General features: G+C 39.0%; 1 protein-coding gene across 2 annotated transcripts; it reads left to right on the top strand.

Moving 5' to 3' along the window:
- The first annotated feature begins 1417 nt into the window (after positions 1–1417).
- pfkfb4b (6-phosphofructo-2-kinase/fructose-2,6-biphosphatase 4b) lies at positions 1418–27856 on the top strand. 2 transcript variants are annotated; one of them, XM_038275202.1, is made up of 14 exons: positions 1418–1573; positions 17106–17222; positions 17320–17416; positions 17757–17823; positions 17907–17981; positions 18068–18124; positions 18256–18377; positions 18485–18692; positions 19521–19667; positions 19751–19855; positions 19966–20095; positions 21700–21762; positions 24857–24921; positions 27061–27120. In XM_038275202.1, the coding sequence occupies exons 1-14, from the start codon at positions 1531–1533 to the stop codon at positions 27118–27120; spliced, it is 1356 nt and encodes a 451-aa protein (XP_038131130.1). In that variant the 5' UTR covers positions 1418–1530. The 2 variants fall into 2 exon arrangements, with proteins under 2 accessions (XP_038131130.1, XP_038131129.1); XM_038275201.1 differs by lacking the exon at positions 1418–1573 and adding an exon at positions 13914–14025 and having other exon boundaries at positions 27061–27856.
- Positions 27857–27859: the final 3 nt, after the last annotated feature.

Raw genomic sequence — 27859 nt, 5'->3', positions numbered from 1 at the left:
ATGTCAGCTTAAGGTTTTCTGTCCAACTTTACTGAAATCTGGATCTGGAACTCAGTGAGCTGGTGACCCGGAACTGGAAGTGAGAATGGAAGTTCAATGGTCAGTTCAGGTTCTGTGGGAATCTTGGAAGCTCAGATATTGAGCGTGGTTTGGAACTCACGTTTAAGTGGGGCCTTGTTAGTCCTTGAATCAAGACTGTGTGGTGAATCCAGGGTTAGGTGCACATGTTGGAGGGCGGACAGGTTTGACTAGTGTTGGACCCGGAGGAGTAATGGAGCGGACTGTCACTCTGATTTTTGATAGGAACTTGAACGGAACTTGTGAAGGTTTTCCCCTGCTCAGTGTAACTCGGTTTATCCTTCCAGGGGAGAGAAGGTCCAGGTATCCAGTAAAACAGGAAAGCTTCCTGCCGAGGAGCAAAGACAAAAAACAAGTTAGACTCAGAGAAACAAAGCTAGATTAGACTCACCTAAACTCAGCTTGGCTAGAGTACCCAAAACTGGCAAACACTCTGGCGTCGAGGTAGTGACAGTCCACTGCTCAAATACTCCTCCAGATAATGATCCAATGAGCCGCAGGTGTGCAGGAGGGGCAACGAGGACAGGGCACCACCTGGTGGTGAAAAACGGAGACATACAAACAGGCCACACAAACTGGATTCCTAACACAATGCTCTGGATTACCCATAATTCCAAGTCGTTTTGTAAAAAAATAAAATACTCAAATACATTCTTTTAATATTTTTATTGTGTTTGAAATATTTTATATGAGTGTGTTTTTTTTACCAACCTTCTAATGAGCTATACACAACTATTAACATAGTAATTAAAAGTACCACTATCTGCTTTGCTATTGGTGGGTTAGTGTGGTGTTTAAACGGCTCACCATCATGTAGAAATCTGCCATGTGTTGGGGTATAAATAAGGTCAAACAGTATCAGGAGGGTTTAAGAAGAATTTTTTCGCATCACCTCATCTGCAAAGACATGTCTTTGTTCAGGGGCCCCTAAGAGCTCGGGGGCCCCTCTCTGCTTACCAATAGTTACGCCGTTGGTTGGGTCTATAATTAGCTTCCAAATTGAACTGCTTCAGTTTGTAACAAGTGACTGAATAAAGGTTTCCCAAACTTATTTATTTTATAAGCTGCTCTGTTGAAGCTGTGTTCTCTTTTTACATTGTAGAAAGGAAAATAATTGCTATTCAGTGTTTGGTTTTCCTTTGGACATAAACCTTGAGACAGTCATGGCGCTTCATTGCTTAATTAGTCTAAAAAGCTCCATCTAATGTAGGGTAAGATGTCCTTCTGGGCCAGTGATGGTTTCGGTCACGCACACACAAAAGCTTCATGTAGGTTTCCAAACATGTGCTCTCTGTTTAGATGGAGGTGGATGAGCACGCGCCCGTGTGCCATATCCAACAGCACGCTTAGCGCGCGCTCTCCCAATTCATTCATCGCTGCCTGCGCTCTGCTGTGGACATCTCCCACTCACTGCTCTGCAGACTGACAGCAAGAGGGCTTTAAACCGAGACCATGAGGGGCTCCTGCCGCTCGAACAACCCACGAGACAGGCCAGGTAGGCGGCGGAGCAGACCTCCGCTCTCACTTTCCTCCCTCTTGTTCGGTTTCTGGTCGTGAGGCTGTTGGGAGCGGATACTGTGTGCAGACAGAGCTGCAGCTGGGTTAGCAGGCGGACCAAGTAAACAAGTCAGCGTCACGTAGGCTTCGTTCAGAGCTGACAGAAGGAGAGTCGGAGCAGACTGCAAGTTACAAACGCGAAATAAGCTACAAATGATTGTTCTGTTATTTAAAGCTTGTTTATGTGGAGGATGCTTTGTTTTGGTGGTGCCTTATCAGCTGCTTAGCCTGGCTGCAGCTTAAACAAACTGACATGTTGACAGTTTGGAGAAGGAAATCTAGGAACTGTATATTATGCATGTCTTTTATTACTAGTTTATTACTCTTAAACACATTGCATGAGAGAACAGCACCTTTTTATTGACTGGATCCGCTTTATTATGATAAATAGGAATATCCCGGAAAAAAACAAAGGAGCAGTTTCATATAAATTAATATAATATATATAATATAATATAATAATAAATTAAATAAGGCAGTGCTTCTTCAACAAATAAATATCATCCTACTTCCAAACTATAAACAAAAGTTTAATATTTTCATGGAATACATAGCACAAAAGGTAAACAACAATAACAATGGAAAACAGGAGAGGATATTGTTTTCAGCAAATCAATAAATTGCAAGCATCAAGTGCATACCAATTTTGAAAAGCAGATAAACAAATATATAATTAAAACAATTGAGCATGTAAATTTAAAAAATATCTTAGGCAAATGAAAACAAATCACAAATCAATGTATAAAAAAATCAATCCTTTATGAACGTAGGTGGAAAAAAAAATGTTTTTGTTAAATAGTAAACTCTCCAAAATGCGAAATCCTCAAATTTAAGAAGATAAACATTTGAAAAGGAGTAAAAAAAAAAATTTGGATTTTGCAAAAGCCTTACTTTATACCTTAGAATAAATGTTTTACACTCCATATATCTTAGCTACATGACGCTTAGTTTATGCTTGGTTTAAGTAGTTATTCATCACTTATTATAACCAATTTTTCCATGTATTAAATTAAACTAAGACCATTACATAAAGCTTTATTCTACCACTTGTGACAAACTGTTCACACCTGCTGCAGGTAAAGTGTTGGCATGGAGCGGACAGATGGAGAGGAGCTTTCTGTGATAATTTAAGGTTTGCAATCCGATTCAACATGTGCTCCAGTGTTAGTAGATTCACATTTAAGTCTCTACATCTCTCTATGTGATGTTTGCCTCATTTTAAATAATTAAAACCCTTTTTTTGTTTATGTTTGAGAACTCTGCACAAACAGAAAGGTCAGCATAGCACATTAAAGGAAGGGGTTACTATGACCTATATAATCCAGAGTGTCCGTTCTTATGACAGGGTTCTGTTATGTAATTTCATTAGTCAGATGTCCTGGAGGCTTATTTAGTCTAATATTACAGTGCTGTCATTTTTAATAAGCAGGATGCAGACAGATACTTCCAAGTGTGCTAACTAAGGTTTAGATGGCTGTTGTGGCAGCAGTATGGAGGATGAACGGAGCTGGAGAGGTGTTCCATTTTAAAACTACCTGAGAGGAGGGGCTGAACCTAAAAACATACCAGAGGGCAACCTGCTGATTTATGTATTTTAAGATATTTAAACAGCCCCTTTGTGACATACTTGGCAATTCCCTATGGCTACTATACTGCAAAACTTAGCTTTGACTCCTATGTGTAGTGGATACACTTGAGATGGTGCAGCAGACCTCTGTATTATGTGTGCTATTACCGACACACTACATTAGCTGTATATAACATTAGATATGGAAAAAATAGAAAGGCTAATTTCCCCACCGATCGCCTTCCTTTGATGCAGCGTCTAAAATCTTTGTTTTAACATTTATATACACTATATTGCCAAAAGTATTTGCTCACCTGCCTTGACTCACATATGAGCTTAAGTGACATCCCGTTCCTAATCCATAGGGTTCAATATGACATCGGTCCACCCTTTGCAGCTAGAACAGCTTCAACTCTTCTGGGAAGGCTGTCCACAAGGTTTAGGAGTGTGTTTATGGGAATTTTTGACCATTCTTCCAGAAGCGCATTTGTGAGGTTGCACACTGATGTTGGACGAGAAGGCCTGGCTCTCAGTCTCCGCTCTAATTCATCCCAAAGGTGTTCTATCGGGTTGAGGTCAGGACTCTGTGCAGGCCAGTCAAGTTCATCCACACCAGACTCTGTCATCCATGTCTTTATGGACCTTGCTTTGTGCACTGGTGCACAGTCATGTTGGAAGAGGAAGGGGCCAGCTCCAAACTGTTCCCACAAAGTTGGGAGCATGGAATTGTCCAAAATGTCTTGGTATGCTGAAGCATTCAGAGTTCCTTTCACTGGAACTAAGGGGCCAAGCCCAGCTCCTGAAAAACAACCCCACACCATAATCCCCCCTCCACCAAACTTTACACTTGGCACAATGCAGTCAGACAAGTACCGTTCTCCTGGCAACCGCCAAACCCAGACCCGTCCATCAGATTGCCAGATGGAGAAGCGCGATTCGTCACTCCAGAGAACGCGTCTCCACTGCTCTAGAGTCCAGTGGCGGCGTGCTTTACACCACCGCATCCGACGCTTTGCATTGCACTTGGTGATGTATGGCTTGGATGCAGCTGCTCGACCATGGAAACCCATTCCATGAAGCTCTCTGCGCACTGTTCTTGAGCTAATCTGAAGGCCACATTAAGTTTGGAGGTCTGTTGTGATTGACTCTGCAGAAAGTTGGCGACCTCTTCGCACTATGCGCGTCAGCATCCGCTGACCCCGCTCCGTCAGTTTACGTGGCCTACCACTTCGTGGCTGAGTTGCTGTCGTTCCCAAACACTTCCATTTTCTTATAATACAGCTGACAGTTGACTGTGGAATATTTAGGAGCGAGGAAATTTCACGACTGGATTTGTTGCACAGGTGGCATCCTATCACAGTTCCACGCTGGAATTCACTGAGCTCCTGAGAGCGACCCATTCTTTCACAAATGTTTGTAAAAACAGTCTGCATGCCTAGGTGCTTGAATTTATACACCTGTGGCCATGGAAGTGATTGGAACACCTGATTCCAATAATTTGGATGGGTGAGCAAATACTTTTGGCAATATAGTGTATGTGACAGATACTTGCTGTGGATCATCATCATGGTAGATCCCTGTTGTCCTTCCAAGCATAACTGCCAGATTTCTCTTCACTCCTTCCTCCCTCCCTCCCTCTCTCTCTCTCTCTCGCTCTCGCTTTATCTGGGGGAAAGTTCACCCGCTCACTCAGAATCACATTAACAGCTCCGAGCGGGCCTGTGTTATGGCAATGCAGTGAGTGTGGGAATGTGGACCAACACAGCTGACGCTTTAGCATGTAGGACCATCATACCCTGGGAAAGGCATCAAGGGCGTGAAGGTTAAATTGAGTATGAGCTATTAAAAGACCTTCTAAGCAATTATTTTTAGTGTGGAATTACTATACAGTGTTCTTATTACACAGGGTTTAATATGGCGCCCCATTTTAACCTCTTTTGGAAAGACTGTCTGTTAAAACATCTATTCATATGAACCATTATTTCAGAAGGGCTTTGTTGGATCAAGCACTGGGTCAACCAGGATGGTTTCACTTTTTTGGTGCCGTCAACAAGCTTCTGGTTTAGTTACTCCTTACTCTACAACCTATATGACATGAATGTGTAGTGCTGTGAATTTAGGTTAAGCATGAAGGTGTGTGAATTTTTCTTTTGGGCAGCACCCTCTGACCAAATGCCAATGTTTAATCTTTCTACACACAGCTAACTTTATTTCCTTGTAGGTTAATCATTTGGTCAGAATGATGAAACTTAAACACAACCAGTTTTTCAAGCAGGACAAGGATTTCGAACATAGGTGGTTTTCTAGTAGATTAAAACAGGATGACATTTAGGTTCTGTAAAAGTCCTGACCTGGACTGATAAATAAAAGCTGGGTTAATGCCAGGAAATAAAACTGCTTTAACTATGATTTGACAAATATCAACCCAAAATTATGCCAGAAGCTTGATTATTTCACATCAGCATCTGACCTCAGAATTACACTTTAGGAAAAATAACCAAATAACCAAATATTAAGATACCTTAACCTTAGAGTAAAAAAGACTGAAACCTTACTAAGAGCCTTGTTATAATTAGAAATCTGTACAGGATTTCAGCAAATTGCTTATCAATACCGGACAAAAATGTTAGTGAGGGTCTATGAATATGTTTGGGCAATTATGGGCTTAAGAAACAAAGCACAATATAATCCAACTTGTGTACTTGTGTTTTTTTTTTACATGTTAGATTATATTTTCAGTAATAGATTAATCTTAAAAGAGAACGTTAAACTTCCCCAATAAACAAATGTTTTAAAAGTAAAAAAAAAAAAACATTAATATCATGTTTTAAACTAATTATTAAAGGAACATTTATAAAAACAAATTCAATGCTTACAACAGTGTAATTTACTCTTACCATCAGTACGATAAGCCTTTATTTTGAAATCCACAAGGCAAAGGACTATAGAGCAGGTCTTATTATCATTTTTATATTTAGATATTAAGACATATTTGTTCTTGATTGGAATGCAGTGAAGTGCTTAACAGTTTTTTTTAAACAAAGCTAAAACTAGAGAAGTTCTGGACAAAGAAGTGACAAAGTAGATTTTTAATTTGAAATGAAAAATGTTTATATCCATGTACTATTATAGGCGTATTTACTTCTCTTAGTAGGTTACTCTCTCAGAAGATGACAGGTTTCTGGTACTCCAATTATTGATTTCATTGGGTTACCAAATTTCTTGACGATTGTTTCAATAATCGATTAATCATGATTATTCTGATAAACTTTAAGCTATAATAAACATTCTATCCAAAAATTACCGACTTTAAACCCATACATTAAAGCCCAAACATATAATAATAACACTACCCGTGATGACCGGATGTAAACTTTTTATTGCTACTGTATGTGCAGCCTTAAAAGTCATTTCTTTAATCCCCACAGGTTTAGCAAAAACACTGCCACACCAGTACTTCATCTCTCAAAATATTACTTTGATGTCTGTTAAATAAGACCTCTGTTTGTATTCATTCCCAAGCAAAGTCTAAAAAAAGTACATGTTGAATCTTGACCTGTTGCTTCCCAGTAGTTTGATGGAAAGCACGCCCCTCATTGTTTAAATCAGCAGTTATCTGTTTACTTTTCTTGTGATGCAATCAATCAAGCTGCCCATTTAATCAGCCTGTATGTTAGCATAGCCACAGAAATCACATGGCAAACTCCTGTCCACAGCCAGGACAGTGTTGTGGCTTAGCTAAAATATAGCTAAAAAAAAAGATCCACTTGTATATGCACACTTAAGATATACCTGGATTCAATGTCCAGAGCGGTATTTCATAAAACTTGCTAAGAAGAGCTAGATATGGATGCCCTAAGCTAAATCCAATTAGGCAGAACATTTCAGGACGCGATAACTGGGTTTCATCAAAAGGACGCCTCGCTTGCTTAATGCCCCTAACACAAGACAGGTTCAATTAATCTGTGTTGCATATTAGCAGATGGTCACAGAGTTCATTAAGGAACTATGCTGAAACATACCGTGTTTCATTGGTAGAAAGCTATCAGAAGGTTAGAAATGCAGTTAAAAATAAATGGGAAATATTATTGCCATAAATAAACCAGATATTAAAGGAAAACAAGTAAATACAGCATGAGAGGGATTTTTACAGGCTGAAGCTTTCCAGCAGAAACATGTCAAGAGATTGATGAATGTTGCTGTTTTGCACTCGGTCCAAAGTGACACACCTTTGCAACAGGTTTTGCAAGTTTTATAATTACATTTGCTTTAAGTGAACCACCATAAGCTAAGTGAAATACCTCATTTTAAAATATATCTCATGAAAGGTATTATAAAAAGTTCTTTATGATTGGGTTTAAGCATATTCAAGTGCAAAAGGTAGAGGTTAGAGGACTACATCTGTTTGCATTATCATTATCCCCAATTATCAAAATATCAATCTTCAAAAATGTTAGTTATATTGTCAAATTACTTTAAACGTATGTGAATACATTTGGATATTATTTTGTTGATATTAGAGGCTGATGGAAAGCCCTGTTTATCCAGTCTGCTATTGATGTAGTAGGGATAAAATATATGAAAGTTATCTGTGTTTTTCTTCATTATTACCAAATGCTGTGTAAAAAGACAAGACTTCCTCCTTTATTTACCTCAATCTTGGGAGGCCGCTAACCTAAGCCCTCCTTGCTTTCACCACAACCATCACAATTCCACCAAAAGGGCCGATTCCAACAATGAGGGACCCAATGTTGCTGCTTGGGTCACCTATTACCTGTGTGTGTAAAATACTGGGAAAGAATGATAGAAAAACCATGGTAAACTGAGAATGTTCCGACCATACAGCCACATGGATGAATGAATGACACAAGTCGAATTTTCATGCTTAATTTTAGGGGAAAAAAAGTGATATGAATAGAGTCTAAGGCTTTGTCAGAACCAGAACTGAGTGGATAAGAAAAAATGTTTCAGTATGACTTACAACTACTTTTTGTGTGCATGAAACATGTCTTCTCTCTTCTAACTCCATGTGCACTGGTTACCCCAGGCTCACACAGACTCCGGTCTTACCGTTGCGGTGTGGTGGGTGCGGCGCCGCAGTGATTCCAAGTCATTAAAAAGACGTTAACCTCTCTCACCGGCTGCTGAGCTGTCCGGCTGTGGTTACCGAGACACTCCGGCGCTGCAGAAAATTCCGCAAGAAAGCTATCCTTGCGGCGTGCCGGAGCCCTCCGCAACAAGCTCTCGCAAAAATCCTTTATTTGGGCCATGTTATCGCGTGAAGTTACGTGAACTCAAGTGAACTTCTGTTAAATCTCCGGACCTGTTGCCGGAGCCGCAGAGCCGCACCGCACCGTAGTCAAATGGGCGGTGTGAGAGGGGGTGTGCGGGAGTTGCGGTCTCTGTCGGCTCGGTAACTGCACCGGAGCCAGTGTGAGCAAGGGGTTATGTGGTGTACTGTACTGCACAGTTTATTTTCAAAGAATACAGATACCGGGTCAGCATTGAGTATAAATCTGTAGCTTTTGTTTTTAGGCTTATGCAGCCCATATGGTGACTGTAACTTAATATTGCATAATGCTGCCTCTGCCTTAATTCACAGTTGTTCTCAGGCTTTAAAGGCCCCACATTTTTTCCAAATGTAAAAATGATCAGAATTTTAATTTTCTTATGACCAAAGGACATGTCTCTAGAAATCAAAGGTTGGTGTTTTGAATGTATTTCTATATGTAACTCTGTCTTACTTTTGCAGTAAAGTCTTCTCCCCCTCTGAGTGGCCTTGAGGCCTCTGTTGGCATAATAACAGTTTTATTATAGATAATAAAACTTAATCAGCCAGCAGTTAAAGCAAAAATTTTTTTAATTTGTGATACACAGAAGTCGTTTCCCTCCTGATGTGTATGATGGACACTGAGGTATTTACATTTTTTTTTAGGAAACTCAAAATTCTCAAATTTACTGCCAACGATAAACCCTGTGTAGCCACTCATCTCTTCTCCACATCTTGAATAATTTCTTTTGCTCTTGTGTAACACAGAGGAGACAATTGTCTCCTCTGTGTTACACAAGAGCATTGTTGACTGCTCTTGATAAGACTCTAAAGGATAAAACACGTTTGTTTTACAGTGATCCCAATCACAAAGCCAAGGAAAATCTAAACTGGTTAAAGATTTTTTTTAAAAGTGTCAAGTCGATGATCCTACAGGAACCCAATTGAAAATCAATGTTTAAAACCAAACGTCAGGGTGAGAATGATTGGCCCGCCAAAGCCTTCAACATTTTGGGACTAAATGTGTGAAATAATGGGTCACAATCACAACTGAGCAATGACTGTGACTTTCTTCTCTATATATTAGGTGCTATTTGTGTCCAAATAATGGACTTATCTGTGTTGATTTCCCTATCTGTGTGGATTACTTAGGTTATTGTTGACATCTGGAGATAATTTCATCTCAAAAATCATATTAGAAAAATATATTATTGATAAAAATTCATGACATCTTTTATATGTTTCTATAGTTAGACAAATTTAAAGATATAGTTTAGGTTTTTCCCAAATGTTTGAAAACACCCACCCACTCCACTTAAAAAAGAAATGCACATGCATAACCCTGTACCCACTACCGAAAGGGAACACTGATTAAACATGTTAGAAAGCGTGCACAAGCCCATTTCTCTTCTTGCATGCTCTCTTTAAAAGTTGCTGTTTGCATCGCTCACACAAGCTTACTTTACAAGATTTGCAATCTTTCCACTTTGTCACTCACCACCAGTAAGAGAAAATTGGGACAGGCACGTAGGACGGCCTTACGCAAACGTGTCAACAGAATGATTGACAATTAGGAGGACCACTTATTTTGATGAACCACCTGGAAAAAGAATATCCTCCACTATACCTTTAAGGAATGCTAATGTTGGATTTGTGTGGTGTTTTGATCTAGATTCAGTTATTTAGGCATTATTAAAATAAAAGTCATTAAAAGAAAAATGCTAGATGTACACAAACGTACAAATTCCCCTGTCAGTAGGTAAAGAGACCATGTCAGTGTGTGTTTTGGGTTTATTGAGAGGTCCTAGTGTGAATTGAGTGGATTACCAGTCCTGCTGCCAGGCTTACTGTTACTTAACCCCTCGATCTCCGTCTCAGTCTGTTTCACAACAAGAAGCTGAGTTGATAACAAAGATTTGATCAGCCTGTGAACTGAGTGGTTTTTAAGTGTAGTTACACACCGCCCCCTGGTGTTTTTACTCCAGTACTACATTGGATTTCCTGCAAGTTGAAAACAAAGCAGAGTAGCCCAAAAGGACAGGATGTTTTCTTCACTGAACCAGTTGACTTGACAGAGGATTTGATCCCGTGACTGTCACGCAGGGTAGCGAGACCTCTATTTGCTTTTTTAAAGGAACTGCGCAGTCATTATTTATTGCCCAGGCTCCTTATTTATCCTTTAAATGACACAATATAGAACATCTTTCAATCTATGTTGATCAGTAAGAATATTGATGGTTAGTTGTCAAACTTAAACAGTTTTTGTTAGATCAATTTGCTGTATTTACAAATTGACAGAATATTGAACTTTTTTATAATCAACATTTTAAAATTGAGCAACATACAATTACACAAGTATTCACACCCTTTGAACATCAGTCTAATCTATCCACAATATGTGCTGCTGATTTTTTTAGGGTAAAGTTGTTTTTTTTTCTTCGTTTACATGACAAGAATAATTACATGCATCTCAGTTTACACAAAATAAAGGTTTATTCATAAATGAAAGGAAACATTAACAATGAAACCAAATTAAGACAATGGCTTACCTGATCTCAAGGTGTAGCTGCTAAATACATCAATGAATCGGCAAACACCTTAATGCCCTTATGCCAATTACATTTTTTTTTAAACAATGGACAAAAAATATGTATTAGTCAGTGACTACTTTATTTATAAATAAAATCTAAACTGATTGGCATGCACTCATGTGTCAATATTTTTCAGTACAACCTTTCACTGACACTTATCCATCCAGTCTGTCTTTGCACATCTATAAGGCATCTTTTGAAACACTATTCTTTATAGAGTAGCCTGATCATCTTAGCCAGACTCCATGATGTCTGGAGAAGTTCAAAGTCTTACCTTAGATTGTCTATGGAATTTAGGCCTCTGCATTGGCTTAGCCAATCAAAGACATCACTTCAAGCCTATTTCATGGCAGCTGTGAGTCGAGGTTTAATGCGTGAGTTACACTTAAACATCTGAGTTGGGGGATTTATTATTATTTTTTATTTTTTTTTGGTGGCTTAACTACCGCCTGTCCATTGAGGATTTTTCATCCTCTTGATCACAGGAGGTTGAGGGAAGCTTTCTGGTACCCAATGAGTTGGAGCCTTTATAGTTTGTGCCTCCAGCCTCAAAGCTGCTGCTGCCAAGGCAGTGGAGGACATGATGACTCTATGAAGTTCCTTTTATATCAGAGCAAGTGCTATGATGACAAAGGCCTGTATCTGTTACTTAGAAAATTCAACAGCAGAATCCACTGTTTAATTGTGTAGAAAGCACTGATTAGGTTTATAGACAAATACTGCAGAACTGAAAAGTATTAGAAAAAAAATGCTTTTAAAAAGCACAGTAACATTAAAATAGAACCCTGTAGGCCTGGTTAGTACAATTCATTTTCTGACCAAAGGTGACCGCCACCCTAGTCTCATATCTGCCCTGTTTTAATCTCCTTCCATATTCGGACCAACTACTCCTTGTCTCTGCTTAAACAAAAAAAAAAAAAAAAAAAAAAAAAAAAAAAAAAAAAAAAAGAGCTTAGAATCTTGGTTTACAACCTCTCTGCTTTAAACGTTGTGGTCCCTGATCTAAGTGCTGTGCTCCTTGGTCTCCTTGTTGCTGTTTGCTCCATAATGTTGTCTGAAAGGGCTTGCATGGTCTTTACTCAACAACTCTTTTGATGCTGAGATAAATAACACATATAACACATGTATGTACTCTGTTTTCTCATATGATGGCTTCTGAGGCATATACATTCCCCATTTTAATGTATATTTACTATTAAAAACCATCATCCCATGCATTTCACAATATTGTATGATATTTATTTTTATGGGCTGCGCAGGGGGTAGCACTGCACTGTACTGGGTCTTTCTGCATGGAGTTTGCATGTTCTCCGTGTGCATGCATGGGTTCTCTCCTGGTACTCCAGCTTCTTGCCACAGTCCAAAAACATGACTGTTAGGTTGATTGGCTTCTCTAAATTCTCCTTAGGTGTGAGTGTGTGTGTGAATGGCTGTTTGTCGCTGTGTTGCCCTGCGATGGATTGGCAACCTGTCCAGGGTGTACTCCGCCTCTCACCCGTAGACAGCTGGAGATAGGCACCAGCACCCCTCCTGACTCCACTTGAGATTAGGCGTGTCAGAAAATTGATGGATGGATCTTTGTGGTTTGAACATTCCAAAATATATTTTAATAAACTCCCAATTGATTTTTTTGATTGCTTTTTTTATGTAACTTGAACATCTTGATGATTTTTGTTGAGGACTCTTTAAGACACTGGCATTTCTTGAATTGCATTAGGCTTGTATCTAAAATGCAGACACACCGCATGGATGCAGCACTTCCTTTCATAAACCCAATGACCTGCAACCTGGATGTTAGAAAAAAACAAGGGCAGACAATCTGTTTTTGTTTTTTACTTGTCTGCTGATAGCAGAAAGGCAATGTGTTTACACCATAACTGTCTTTCTATTGCATAAGTGTAGAGCGTGCGTGCCATAAGTTGCTGACCAAGAATGTGTTGCAAACGCTGTGAGGCTCGTGAAAAGGTCGTGTAAAAGCAGAGACTTATAGTTTTCATGTGGATGTGTTTACACGGGTCTTCTACAGGCAGCACGCCTACCATTCATCCCCCCTCTTCTTCTATTGGCCGTCGAGTTTCTGCTCCGTTCTCTGATTGGCTAATTTCCGAGTTGCATTCGGTGTCCATGTGTGTACCATGTGAGCAACAGAACGCTTCTTTTCTTCTCGCTTAATTTGCTTGGCGATCCATTCAGATACATTACGGTAGCGTTTCAAAGTATGTTTTCTTGGGAAAACCTCCTGGAAATGCGAAGGTTTTTGAGAACATTTTGTTAAATGGTTAAAGATGGTGTCATAAACGAAAACAAAATAATAACAAAACAGATTTTTTCTCCTCAAGTACAAAATGTTCTATCAATTTATTTGTAGCCTCTCAGCATCTAAGAGTTGGATATAGTTTGAATCAAAATGTTGGTCAAAATTAATCTTTCAACTGGGACTTAAAAGTGAAATACGCATCTGGCACTGAGGAATAGTTAAAGCTTGTGATTTTAATCACAAATTCATTTTCTTCTGCCTTCATCAGCAATAAAACTATGTATCCATAGAACAGGAACCTAATTAAGATTATTTGGAGTCTATAAATAATTGGAAATCAAAGTTTTAGTTTGACCTAAATTGTAAAGTATGGGACCAGGCCCGAACACGTGTGCCATAGACGGCTTGTTTTCTTCCTCGCCATTTCCCCTTGCGCTCTGTTTCCACTTCTTACGGTACTGAGAAACTGCTGTTTCTCAGCTGATATGAGGCATCCAGTCTGCTGCAGCCTCCTTCAGTCAGCACTGAATAGGACAGCAGCTCACCGCCTCCGTTTGCAGAGAGGAGATTAGCTCTGATAATCGAAGAAACAGGATGTTGGACAACGAGGATCATCGCTTAGAGAACCACCCGCGGGAGCTTACCCAGAACCCGCTGAAGAAGATCTGGATGCCGCATAAAAACGGGCACATTGCGCACAGACGGGGTAAGAGATGCGGCAAGTGCGCCAACACAGGATGCGACTGGGACAGACATTGTTTTTCAGTTGCCCTTACTTTTAGTTTTATGTTTATTTCCCTTAAGAAAACTAGATTTTAACTCATTTCGACGATCCAAGGAGGGAAACTGGAAGTGTTGCATCATGCTCTGCTCTTCTAATCCGTGTTCACACTAATTATGCTTCCATGGAAAGACATAAGAATGGAAGTCATTTCAGAAATGTAATTTAGGCTTAACCAGATCTAACCTGTATGGGCGTGAGACTTGGCAGATGCTCTTTAATCTCTCACGGCTGCTTGCTCTTTATCTGACTCAAAGCTCTGCTTTCCTCTACTTTCCTTTTTTTGATTTGCAAGCTGCACCCAGTCCCGTCCTGCCTTTAACTTTGGCACCAAACGTCTCACTCGTTGCAACTATTTTATGCAAAGGAGAAAACTTAAAACTTAAAAATGCAAGATGATGGAAATAATTTTAGGATTTATAATCTTTTTGTGTTAATGACTACCAGAATCGATCTAATATTCCTTATCAGAAAATACTATTTCTACATGGGCAAAATTGTAGTTGAGGGGTCCCACTTGTTTACCCTCGCCAGCCAATCACGTCACTTCCGCCGCCCTAAAACCACGCCCCTTTTGGGGGGCAAAACCGGACTCACCGATTCTGAAAGGACATTGTTGAAAGTTAAAATGCTTAAATATCAGAAAAAGGAGACAGTTATGAGTATGAGTAATTATTATCATTTATCATTTTAAAGAGCTTTGCTGAATTTACCCGTAAAAATAGAAATACAATCAAAATAAATAAGTAGATTAAAAGTTAAACACCTGGAAATTCAATCAGGTTAAAGTATTCTTAATAAATAAGAATAAATATAAATGAGCAGCATTGTATAAACAAACAGCCCAAAAAATTTTTTAATAATAATTAGGGATGTAAATATTAATTGTTTTGTATCGATGCATCGATCCAACAGCCGACGATCCGATGCATCAACACGTCCGTAACAGTATTGATTCATGTTTTTGAATCTACCCTCTTTCCGCTTGCACACACTCGCGTAAAGACAGAGGGATTATTATTTTTTACTGAACGAGGTTTTTATAGGCCTAGGTGGAGTACAACTTTGCTACTTCTGTTATTTGCTGTTGTTTCTCAAATAAAATGCATAACGATATAAAAGCTTTCATTGATTTATTTCAAATTTGCAACATTGTCTGGTAGCCTGTAAGGTAAAAAGAAAAAAATAAATAAATCGAATCGGATCGTGGTGTATTATTGAGTAGCGAAAATGATTGAATCATTGGGTCAGAAAGTTGATACTGAATCGAATCGCCATGATGGGTGTGATTTACATCCCTGATGATAATATAGGTTTTAATGAATCACCTAGAATTTCAACAGTGACAACCTGCAGTGACTTTCTTTGCATCTGCTATTAGTAGCTGTGTTTTTGTTTGTTTGTTTTTTTTACTGCCTGAGATCAGCACATTTAAAACAAATTAGAAAGAAACACTTGAATGTCATTGTTTATGTTGTTGTTACAATAAAAACTCCCCAGATCTTTCCCTGACATGAATTCTTTTTTTTTTTCAGACAGTGTCCTGTCTGGGAATGTAGCAATAAGACTAATTGTCTTGATGCCAAAAAGAGCCCAACAGATTTTACTTTACACCACTCCTGGCATGAATTATAATAAATAGCTTTATTATAATTCATCCAAGGAGTATTACAGATTATATGGATACTGCAATTTAAGTAGAACAGGAAAGGAAAACAGAAAAAAAGGAGAGAAGATGAGAGAAAGAGGTGATAAAAGGGCAATAACGATAAAACATGTTCAGTCTGCTTCATCACCTACAAAGAGATGTAAAAAGAACAGCACAACCAACAGATATAATATAAGACATACAATAAAGTAACACCTAGATACTATCGCTGAAGTATAAGTAGTATTATTTAATCTTACATGTATACTGTGATAGCTAAAATTACTTCAAATTTTTTTTTTTTATTTGTCGTCCAAAAGGAGACATAAACACGCTAAGTACCCTGTTGTGTTAAACCTCTTTTATTTAAAGTATCCAGGGTGAATTTAATCGTTTTATGATGCATTTATCAAGCTAATTGATTCTATGATTCTCGTGCAATCCAGCATTTAAATAGCTTAACCTCCAAATTATTCCCATCACACAACGTATTAAGTAATTAGCCACAAACTACTTCCTTGGGTGAGGTAACTCCTCTGACTTATTCCATTAGGTAACAGGGTTTCAATGCAGACACTCTGGAAAGGTATTTAATTGGTTTAAATCACAAACAGACGTAGAAAGTGGTCTTTTTATCTTGTGGGTTATTGTCGGTTAGAAATGGTACAGACACAGCTGGAGCAGAAACTACTGACCAATCAAATCGCTTCAAAGTTTATTTCTGCTACACATTTAAATCAACAAAATGCTGCAGTTTCTAAAAAAAAAAAAAAACTGATAAATTAATAAGTAAATTATAAAACTTATTTGAAAAAAAGCAATGATATAACTAGACACAAAAAAAATGTGTTGAGCTTGTAATAATTTACAATTTTTCATCCTTGCTCTAATCCTAAATAAAGACAATAAAAATAAAATGGAGGTTATTTTTATGATTGAAATTTCAATCAAAGTTAAAAGGTCTCATTCTGTTAGGACATAATTTAAGGGTTTCTCATTTCCCTTCAATCAAGGGCTCCATGGACACCCTTCCTAAGTTTGTTTACACCTTGGACTGGCTCTGTAAATACAAGACATGGCTGAATATTAGAGCTGCACGACATTATCTGAACCCAACCATCACAGGAATATGAGCATGGTGAACTTCTCAATCCAGTTAGATGGGCTATTACACTCTGCCACTGATATACTTTTAACATCTAAGCTATAACTTTAGTGGTTGAGATGCAGAAATTGAAAGTGTAAATTGGGGAAATTGGTGTGCACTTAAACAACAAAACAAAACTGTACATTTAACATATTTAGTCATAAGTATTGCACCATGTTCATGAAGTGTTTGTTTCTTTTTTTCCCTCAGTTTGCATGACAAACTGCCCAACGCTCATCGTGACTGTGGGACTTCCTGCCCGTGGAAAGACGTACATTTCCAAAAAGCTCACCCGCTACTTGAACTGGATAGGTGTGCCAACCAAAGGTATGAGCAGCATTCCAGACACATATCAACATGTTAAGGCGGAGAGCAGCTGTTTGGTTCTTCTTTTTTTATTTAAACGTGACTGTCTGGTTAACAGAGTTCAACGTCGGGGATTACCGGAGAGAGTGCCTGAAGATCTACAAGTCCTTTGAGTTTTTCCGTCCAGATAATGAAGAGGGCGTTAAAATCAGACGGTAAGTTTAATCAGGCTACATAGGTCTACTTATAACAACACATGCAGTGAAGAAACACTGTGAAGGATTACTCTGCTGGGCTTGATTTCTCTATTTGGATTTTTTTTTCTTTAACAAATGTAAACATGTTTGAGTTCAAATGTTTTTTTCCCTTGTGGCTTCTGGACCAACTTTTGAGTTTCAAACTCTCTTACACATCCACATAGAAACATTCTACTTTAACATATGACCATCAGTTTGTCTAATAAAGGAAATGGCAGGTCAAAATCAAGTTCTGTTCTTTCTGCAAAATAATCTCCTGTAAACTACAAGCAGTAACACTCCTCGTGCCCTTTCACAGTCAGTGTGCAATGTCGGCGCTGAACGATGTGCGGCAGTACCTAAGCGTTGAAGGAGGACAGGTTGCTGTAAGTCCCTCCGTTTTAACCCAATTTCCTCCAGCAAACATGTGAAAGCGCTGCAGTAACAACGACACTCCTCGCTGTTCTAGGTGTTTGATGCCACAAACACGACCAGGGAAAGAAGAGGAACCATTATGAAGTTTGCTGAACAGAACGGTTTCAAAGTATGATCGAATGAAGATTTTCCCGTCCAACCTTAAAGTGATTCCCGTTTTTATTTTTATTTTACAGTGCTTTCTTCTAATTACAGGTGTTTTTTGTGGAGTCTGTGTGTGAAGACCCAGAGTTCATTGCACAGAATATCGTGGTAAGCATCTAATTTGATTTGTTTTTTTTCCATCTAATATTATTAGGTTCTCTTCAGTGGTGCTTATCATTAGATAAAAATCAATGTGAAACAGACATCTTTCGCTCACATGTTCTGCATTCCTTCTAAAGCAAGTGAAGCTGGGAAACCCAGACTACATTAACTGCAGTTCAGAGGAGGCCATCGAAGACTTCATGGAGAGAATAAAGTGTTACGAGACCTCCTACCAGCCTCTGGATGAAGATCTGGACAGGTGAAGATGCTTAAACAAAAAAAAAAAAAAAGGAGAAAAACAACCCGATGGTGAAATCCTCTAAAAATTGAGAGATTCTAACCTATTTTCTTCTGCTCTGCTTTCAGCGACGTGTCTTACATAAAGATCATGGATGTGGGCCGTCGGTACATGGTGAACCGTGTTGTTGACCACATCCAGAGCCGAATCGTCTACTACCTGATGAATATCCACATCACTCCACGCTCCATCTACCTCTGTCGCCATGGTGAGAGTGACCTTAACATCAAGGGACGCATTGGAGGAGACTCTGGCTTGTCTTCCAGGGGAAAAGAGGTGTGTTTCCATATATGTAGCTGAAACAATTAAAATTTCTCTCACTTTGAACTTGGGATTTTATGTTGTAGACTAACAGAGGCTAGCAGATAACAATTAAGTCGATGTAAAATAACCAAAGCTACGATGGAATAGTTGAAATTCAAAGTATATTAATTTGGTAAAAATGGCCTAATCAAAATTCTGAACTAAGTCCAAATGGGAATGTGTGGAAACAGTTTAATGGGGATTTTTCTCTGCAACTAATGCAGATCTCAGACTTGGACAACCTTTGTCATCTTGTTTACATATAGTGTTGACAAAACAAAATTACGTTGCTTACAGCAGCGATATAAGCAACTTGCAACCGTGAAATGAACATTACCATTTGAAGTGCAGAAATTATCATTATGTAATGAATATAGGAGCAAAGGAAAACCAGTAAAAAAAAATGATGGTGCAAAAGTGCGTTTATATGGAATGGTTCGGTGTCCTGCAAAATATAATAAACATGTTGCAAAATGCAGTATAACATTGAGTTGTGTCCTATTTAAAAGTATTATAAAAGTTTCAGCCATGTTGGTGATGCAAAGTAATGTTGCGAGTTGATTAGAGTCCAGTTTAGAGTTCAATATGTGCTTGAGCCGTTAAAAAAAAAATACTTCAGTTTCTACATCTTGAAAGCTGGCAGACTCCCAAAAATACCTGCAGCCTTAACTGCATAAAAAGCCAGCTCAGCATTCGACTCTGTACCATTTCCCTTCTTTTCATAATTACAATTTCTTTGTTTTTCAAGGGGTATAAATTGCATGTGGTTTAATCTAAGTCTTCATATTTCTAATCATCTAGTTTGCTAAACACTTGAGGAATTTCCTTGAGGAGCAGAACATTAAAGATTTGAAGGTTTGGACCAGCCAGATGAAGAGAACCATCCAGACAGCAGAGTGCCTTGGAGTTTCATATGAACAATGGAAATCTCTCAATGAGATTGATGCTGTAAGTTAACTCCTGCTCTCCTCACTTCAATGCGTTATCATTTTTCCAAGTAACATTTTAATATCTTGTGTTTTTTAACAAAGGGTGTGTGTGAAGAAATGATGTACGAGGAGATCCAGGAGCATTTCCCTCTGGAGTTTGCAATGAGAGACCAGGACAAATACCGCTACCGCTATCCAAAAGGAGAGGTGATTCTTTTTTTTTTTTTTTTTCTAGATTTTCTATATCGGTAAAATAAGTTTCCTGATATGATGTAACATGTGCAAGAGTGTTCATTTTGTCTGTGATTCTGTGTTAGTCATATGAGGACCTGGTGCAGCGGCTGGAGCCTGTGATCATGGAGCTGGAGAGACAGGAGAATGTTCTGGTCATTTGTCACCAGGCCGTCATGCGATGCTTGCTGGCATATTTCCTGGACAAGACTTCACGTAAGGATTAAAGGGCTGGTAATCCTCCCTGCAGCAGTGTGTCGCAATGAGCTTGATGCCGATATTTTTTATTTATGCCCAATATTGAAAAAATGGTCTGCGCTGTTATTCCACGCCACAACGCAAGAGGAACAATCAGGAACTAGCTGTGGGTCTAGATACGGCCGAATTGGTGAGGAAGTTAGGGCAGGCTTGTGCGACAACGGAGGGACATGAGGGCGAAAAAAAGCGGGGATCCAGGTGCAATAAAGGGTCCCAGCATTCTCATGCACCTTGCTCTTCTAGCTGGTCCAACTTCACAGGACGTTTTCCACAATGGAGGTCTTACAAACAAAACAAGCTGGTAATGTACCAAAAAGGAAATATGCATAGCGTAGAGCGGATGTAGATTTGACCAATCGGATGCCTCCTGTCTGCGGCCCTGTCTGCGGCCACCTAAAATTTGGGAGAGGTGCAGCGGAGTGTCAGCGGAAGGGGTTGGGGCATAACTATGTTCACTGCGACACACGCTGACCACCTGAGGATAATTCAGGCTTAAGTCTTTAAAAGTTATTACCAGGTTAAAGGAGATTCAGTGCCCTACAAAAGTATTCTTACCCTTCAAACTTAATCGAGAAGCAGAAGGAAAGGTCAACATAAAACTGGAAATTGGGAAAGCCTGACATGTGCTTGCCTTCAGTCGTGTCTAATCACCCATAATTCTTTGCAAATGAGCCAAACCACATCATTACTTGATGGAGAGCATCTGGGTTAAAAAAAGTCTTGCCACAGATTCTTAATTAGGAATGGACTGATACAGCGGCCGGTCTATATTTTGGGCCAATGTTAGCATGTTTCCTGTACAGGGGATTGGCCAAAACTTGACTTTAGATCACCTGAACCGCATGTGTATCTCCTCCCTCCATTTGCCACCTATTGTCAAAGTTTTTATTTATTTATTAATATATGTTTCTTTTTGTTTAAATAATCATTATTGCAGGATTTGTTAAAAAGGCAATACCGGTTTAAAAAATCAGTAGCACATATCGGGAAGAGGTTACACTGTTATCACAATAATCGGCACTGGCCTTAAAAAAACCTTTGAGGAATCAATCATCTTTATTTTTTGCAGGATTTCGGTTTGAACTTTGATAGAACCAGTCTAATTAATGAGCAACTTTTGATTTTAATCATTCCTGGCAGCATAAATATTTAGGCTGTTGTCCTGCTGGAAGTTAAACTCTTACCCAAATCTCATGCCATGTCTCGTCTCTAACATATTTCTTCCAGAAATACAGAAATGAGCTCCACTGATCAGCTCTGGTCAACTCTGACCAGCTTAAGAAACACTTCCCCTCAGCATGATGCTGCCTCTTTCAAGTTCTAATAAAGGATTAGTGTCTCTAGAATGACTTGGATCATTAGCTTTCTGACACTTAATGTATTTCGTGTAGACTCATCAGATCTGATAACCCATAAATATGTCTTTAAACCTCTCCTATGGTGACTTTCCTCTTGTAGCTCCTCCATAGAGGCAAAGCTTAAATATAAATAATTTTGTAAGGTACTGTATATATGTGAAGTATATAAACAGAGGCTTGACTAAACCTTTCTTTTTTTCACAGATGAGTTGCCCTACCTCAAGTGTCCTCTGCACACTGTGCTGAAGTTGACACCAGTTGCTTATGGTGAGCATTTATGACTAATTCCTGTCAGATTGTGCTGTCCATTAATAGGTTTTTTATAGACTTTAAGGCTATGTTCACACTGCAGCCTGAAGTGACCCAAATCCAATTTTTTTGGCTCATATGCGACAATCTGAACAACACAGATCCGATTTTTTCCAATGCGACCTATGCCACTTGGCTATGTGGTCCTGAATCCGATACGAATCTGATCCTTTCAAATGCAACCTGTGTCTGAATAGCCAGGCCGCATTCATCCGACCTGAACGGCATTAATACTCTGCAAAGGTCACTATTCTGGGTCTTGCTATGAAGAAGCGGCAAGAAAAACAACAACCATGGCAGACGATGATGCGGAGAGCAGTATTTATGTTTAACCATCCTGAAACTATTGTGTTTTTTTGGTTGGGAAATATTGCTAGAGGCGCTCCAGCGCTACCATCCATGCTTACTTGTCCTGTGATGTCATTGCGTCCTCTACTGCGCATGCGGGACACTTGTGTTGTATGACTGCAGTTCACACAGGATATCACACACAAGTCGCATATACACTCACCGGCCACTTTATTAGGTACCCCATGCTAGTAACGGGTTGGACCCCCTTTTGCCTTCAGAACTGCTTCAATTCTTCGTGGCATAGATTCAGCAAGGTGCTGGAAGCATTCCTCAGGGAGTTTGGTCCATATTGACATGATGGCATCACACAGTTGCCGCAGATTTGTCTGCTGCACATCCATGATGCGAATCTCCCGTTCCACCACATCCCAAAGATGCTCTATTGGATTGAGATCTGGTGACTGTGGAGGCCATTTGAGTACAGTGAACTCATTGTCATGTTCAAGAAACCAGTCTGAGATGATTCCAGCTTTATGACATGGCGCATTATCCTGCTGAAAGTAGCCATCAGAAGTTGGGTACATTGTGGTCATAAAGGGATGGACATGGTCAGCAACAATACTCAGGTAGGCTGTGGCGTTGCAACGATGCTCAATTGGTACCAAGGGGCCCAAAGGGTGCCAAGAAAATATTCCCCACACCATGACAGCACCACCACCAGCCTGAACCGTTGATAAAAGGCAGGATGGATCCATGCTTTCATGTTGTAGACGCCAAATTCTGACCCTGCCATCCGAATGTCGCAGCAGAAATCGAGACTCATCAGACCAAGCAACGTTTTTCCAATCTTCTATTGTCCAATTTCGATGAGCTTGTGCAAATTGTAGCCTCAGTTTCCTGTTCTTAGCTGAAAGGAGTGGCACCCGGTGTGGTCTTCTGCTGCTGTAGCCCATCTGCCTCAAAGTTCGACGTACTGTGTGTTCAGAGATGCTCTTCTGCCCACCTTGGTTGTAACGGGTGGTTATTTGAGTCACTGTTGCCCTTCTATCAGCTCGAACCAATCTGGCCATTCTGCTCTGACCTCTGGCATCAACAAGGCATTTCCGCCCACAGAACTGCCGCTCACTGGATGTTTTTTCTTTTTCGGACCATTCTCTGTAAACCCTAGAGATGGTTGTGCGTGAAAATCCCAGTAGATCAGCAGTTTCTGAAATAGTCAGACCAGACCTTCTGGCACCAACAATCATGCCACGTTCAAAGTCACTCAAATCACCTTTATTCCCCATACTGATGCTAGGTTTGAACTGCAGGAGATTGTCTTGACCATGTCTACATGCCTAAATGCACTGAGTTGCCGCCATGTGATTGGCTGCTTAGAAATTAAGTGTTAACGAGCAGTTGGACAGGTGTACCTAATAAAGTGGCCGGTGAGTGTATTTGGAAATGCTGATGAAGGTTCTCAGTCATCCAGGTCATAGTCATTCCGTAAAAATTCAAAAAATATCCACTGGACTTGGTTTCCAAGATTTGAAGACGTTTCGCCACCTCTCCAGGAAGCTTTCTCAATTCAAATGTCTGGATCCGCAGTGAGTTTGAGTCTTATATAGACAAAGCCTTGTATCGCTTGGAAAAAAGGAAATGGTAACCGATGAATGGGTCGTTTGGTTCCATCGTTAGCCTGTAATACCTGAAACCTGTCTATGATTGTTAAGAGTCGGTCGTTAAGGAGGTATTGTTCACCGGCTGGAGCGGGTAGGTCCCTCGTTCCTCTGTGATGGGGTGGGGGGTTTGGTGATATCTGGAAGGGATCATGTCTATGATTGAATTGTATGTTTTTGGAAGTTGGAAGAGGTGGTGGACTCAGATTCCAACAATCATAGACAGGTTTCAGGTATTACAGGAGATAATCCCCCCCTTAACGGCAATCCCCCCCTTTAACGACTGATCCTCAGAATCATAGACAGGTTTCAGATATTACAGGCTAACGATGGAACTAACGACCTATTCATCGTTTACCATTTGCATGTTTCCAAGCGATACAAGGCTTTGTCTATATAAGACTCAAACTCACTGCGGATCCAGACATTTGAATTGAGAAAGCTTCCTGGAGAGGTGGCAAAACGTCTTCAAATCTTGGAAACCAAGTCAAGTGGATATTTTTTTTTTTTTTTACGGAATATATTTGGAAATGTGAACGGCAACGCAAAAACATTGGATTTCACAAAAAAATCGGAATTGAGCATTAAGGCCTGCAGTGTGAACATTGCCAAAAAGTCTTAAACGGGACCATGCATCCAGATTTTTTTTTCACACAACTACCAGACCCATAATAAACCAAGGCATTACCACAGACAACCAGCTCTCCCTGCAGACCTATAAAGGGATTCATTCTTCTTGCATCATCCACTACCAGCTCCGAAGTGTTTAACTCCTTTTAAACCTGCTGTCAGTAATCTTAAAACAAGATTACTGGATGTTGGCACTAAAAGATTTAAGTTCTAATTTGGTTAAGCTAAAAGATATGCTTAATATAATTTACAGAGCTAATTATTTAATGAAGTGTTATCATTCATTCAAGTCTTGCATTTTAAATCAGAACAGTCCTTAATGCTGCTGAATTTCCAGAAGCCCAGTTACATCACCATCAGAGGTTGAAAGAAAATCTAGCTGCAGCCTGATGAGACTCATTTTGCAGATAAGCAAGTTATTAAGCGTTAAATATTGATTACTTGTCTTTTTTTTGTTGTTTGCTCCTCCTCAGGATGTAAAGTGGAGTCAGTGTATCTAGGCGTGGAGTCTGTTAACACTCACAGAGACAGGCCAGAGGTAGGTATCACAACCAGCATACTGAGAGGTCTCGCAGGAGACACTTGACTTCCCTGCGTCGTCAGCCTCACGCCATCCATGAACCTTGTCCAGATCTGGGCTGGAGGGGAGGGGGGGTTCCTCTCTGTTAGGACACAGACTGTGACTTTGTTTCCACACTCCTCTGAATTGACATCATGTCCTCCTAGTCTGAATGTCCCTGCAGCTCAGCTATCTGTGTTAAACCCTTTCCTGTTAACGGAGAACATAAAGAATGTAACACTAAAAACAACCTTAATCTTTTTACCACTAATTTAGACATTTTCCGTTTTCAATTTTGTTTCTTCTGTTATAAAATTTATGTAATCAGTTTTGTGATTCTATTGAGTCAGTACAGTGTGGAGAGGGGAAGGAACAGCATAAGATAAACAATTTAATGTAGCGCTGATAGTCTCAGTGTACTTTTGTTAAAATCAGAACACATTTCTGAAAACATAAGGTATGTTACACAAAAGCGCAACAGTAAATGCATGTCTAAATGTATGCACTTTATACTATTAAATAACATTTCAAATTGGAGATGCACCGATCGGGGCTTTACTGGTCAATGGGAGTTTATTTTTAATTTCTGCTCTAAGACCTCCCATATCTTTGGAAAATTAAGATTTATTCTGGCTAATTTATTTTCTTTCTGATAGGAATCTAGAATAACGTAATAAAATATCCTATTGGAAGAAAAATATTTTATTTTACCTCTTAACACCTCTTGACAATCGCTGTCAGCCTTCCAATGATTAGTAGAACACACTATAATATTTACGCATGTTTCAGTTATATATAATCATCTTTTCTCCAAGTGTTGGTCATCACCCTTTTCATTAGCTGTTTTCTGCAATTAATCTGACTGGCCAAGGCCATAACAGTTGCTACACTCCAAAAACTAGTTTGATTTCTAATAAGAATTCAAAGCTGTTGCTAACATTAACTGATTTCAATATAATTTCAGTCTTTACTAATCAGACAAAATGTGATACAAGTTCAAGGTTTGAAGTTTTGGATTGAGAATTTAAGAGTTGCTAGTTTTATCTTATTTATTTTTGCACGAAAGCCATTTTTTTAGGCCCATAATTGAAATAATTTTTATAAAAGGAAAAAAAAAGATTTGCTGCTGATTCAAAGTCTAACACCAGATGGAAGCTTCGAGCCGATCAAGAGAAATTTGTCAGATTTTCTTTATCTCTGGCTTATTGGTGCATCTGTATTTTTTTTTCTATGGTTGTTTTTGGTGAATCTTTTTTTTCGTTTGTTCCTAAATTTAAATTTGAGATGAACAGCTTTTTCTTTCTTACCGCTGATGTACGCACAACTTAAATATTTTAAACTTAGTGATGCTGCACACAATGCACCGACTCTTGAGTCATGATTGAAAGCTGCACCTTGAGCCTTAGCTCTTTTGTTTTTGTTTTTTTTTATGTTAAAGTTTGACTTGTGGTATATACCAATATTGTACTTAGTTTAAATTTGCAAGCCTGTGTTTTATACTTTAATCTAAAGCCATTTGTCTTATGTTGACAATGTTAACATGTGTGTATTCTTAATAAAACACGTTCATTTCAAAGATTTTCTGGCCAAATTATTATTTATTTTGTCAAAACTAAAGCAGTCACAGCAGCATATATATTTCTAAAGCCACAGTATTCTTCTCCATTATACATCTAAGTTCCATACTTTTCTCAGTACTGACTTTGCTCAGTCGGATTGGGAATGATCTAATGCCTTCTACATCTTCCTCACACTGACAACTTTCACTCTGATGAAAACCAAACCACGTTCCACAGACACACACATGCCATGGATCTTTTTCCACCCTCCAGTGGTTAGTTAGGCCTATTTTAGCAAATCTAAATTCACAAATAATGTGCAATATGAAAATAAATTATCTCTGCTTTGCTTATCTTTTTGACAGGAAAACAAATCAGCAATAATAATCAGGCAGTGAGGTTTTAATATTGAAAAGCCACTGTAGCGACACTCAGCCACCTTTTCTATATATTTACATCAAAACAGGATATTTTCAAATGTTTCTTAACCAGAAAAATATAACTCGTTAAGACCAACTTAAGTGCTAATAATTACTGTCCCTGTCGTTGCTCCTTCCAGAACGTGAATGTGCAGCGCAGCACTGAAGATGCTCTACAGACTGTTCCAGCTCACCTCTAATTGCCCAGAGTCCCACTCCAGCGGGGACTTCGTTCTGCTCTCTCTATAAAGGAAGCAGGCTCAGCAGCTTTATCCCTCCAGCTTCTAGAACTCGGATCTTTCATTTCTGTAGGAAAGAAACCTACTTGGATCCACTGTAACCGTTGCTGAGATAATCTCAGTATCATCTGTGACTGTAGCACTGAGTCCTGTATGTACTGTCATGTGCTTCCATTGATTTAAAAGAAAAAAACTCATAACACTATTTTACAAACATTTCTTTTATAATAACCTGTTATTTTTACTAACTGTGTTATATTTTATACAAAAGTTAAAAAGATTTAAAAAAAAATCTCCAAGAACTAAGAGCCAGATACAGCATCTTCATTCCACTAATGAAGACTGTCCTGCAAATACAACCTATTAAAGAATCAAATCAGGCTCTAAATGTATTTGTGTTGCTATAATCCAAAATGTGAACTGCAGTAAAAATCATGAGACTAATAGTGTAGCTAACTTTTAACTTACAAATATTCCTTGTATCCTCTGTGAGTGAATATCAGCCTAATAGCAAAGGCCAGTTTGTTGTTGGGTTTGTTTTTTTGTTTTTCAAGTATGGTACTGTGGAAGCTAAAGATTCACATTTCTACCTAATAACTACCTGGTATTACATGTCCTGTATAACTGATGAATATTCAGCTCTGGAAATGTAAACATGAAATGGATGACAAACAATCACTAAAGTGAAAAGTGTACACTT

This window comes from Cyprinodon tularosa, unplaced genomic scaffold, assembly GCF_016077235.1.
Source record: "Cyprinodon tularosa strain WSP-4 unplaced genomic scaffold, ASM1607723v1 ctg95, whole genome shotgun sequence".
NCBI classification, from domain to species: domain Eukaryota; kingdom Metazoa; phylum Chordata; class Actinopteri; order Cyprinodontiformes; family Cyprinodontidae; genus Cyprinodon; species Cyprinodon tularosa.
This window is presented reverse-complemented; position numbering and strand designations above follow the sequence as displayed.

Excerpts from the sequence above, each read along its gene's own strand:
- pfkfb4b (XM_038275201.1), top strand. The coding sequence starts at position 13,914 with ATGTTGGACAACGAGGATCATCGCTTAGAGAACCACCCGCGGGAGCTT. Across the intron at positions 17,982-18,067 it reads CTGAACAGAACGGTTTCAAA|GTGTTTTTTGTGGAGTCTGT; the intron begins GTATGATCGAAT and ends TTCTAATTACAG. Across the intron at positions 20,096-21,699 it reads TTTCCTGGACAAGACTTCAC|ATGAGTTGCCCTACCTCAAG; the intron begins GTAAGGATTAAA and ends TTTTTTTCACAG.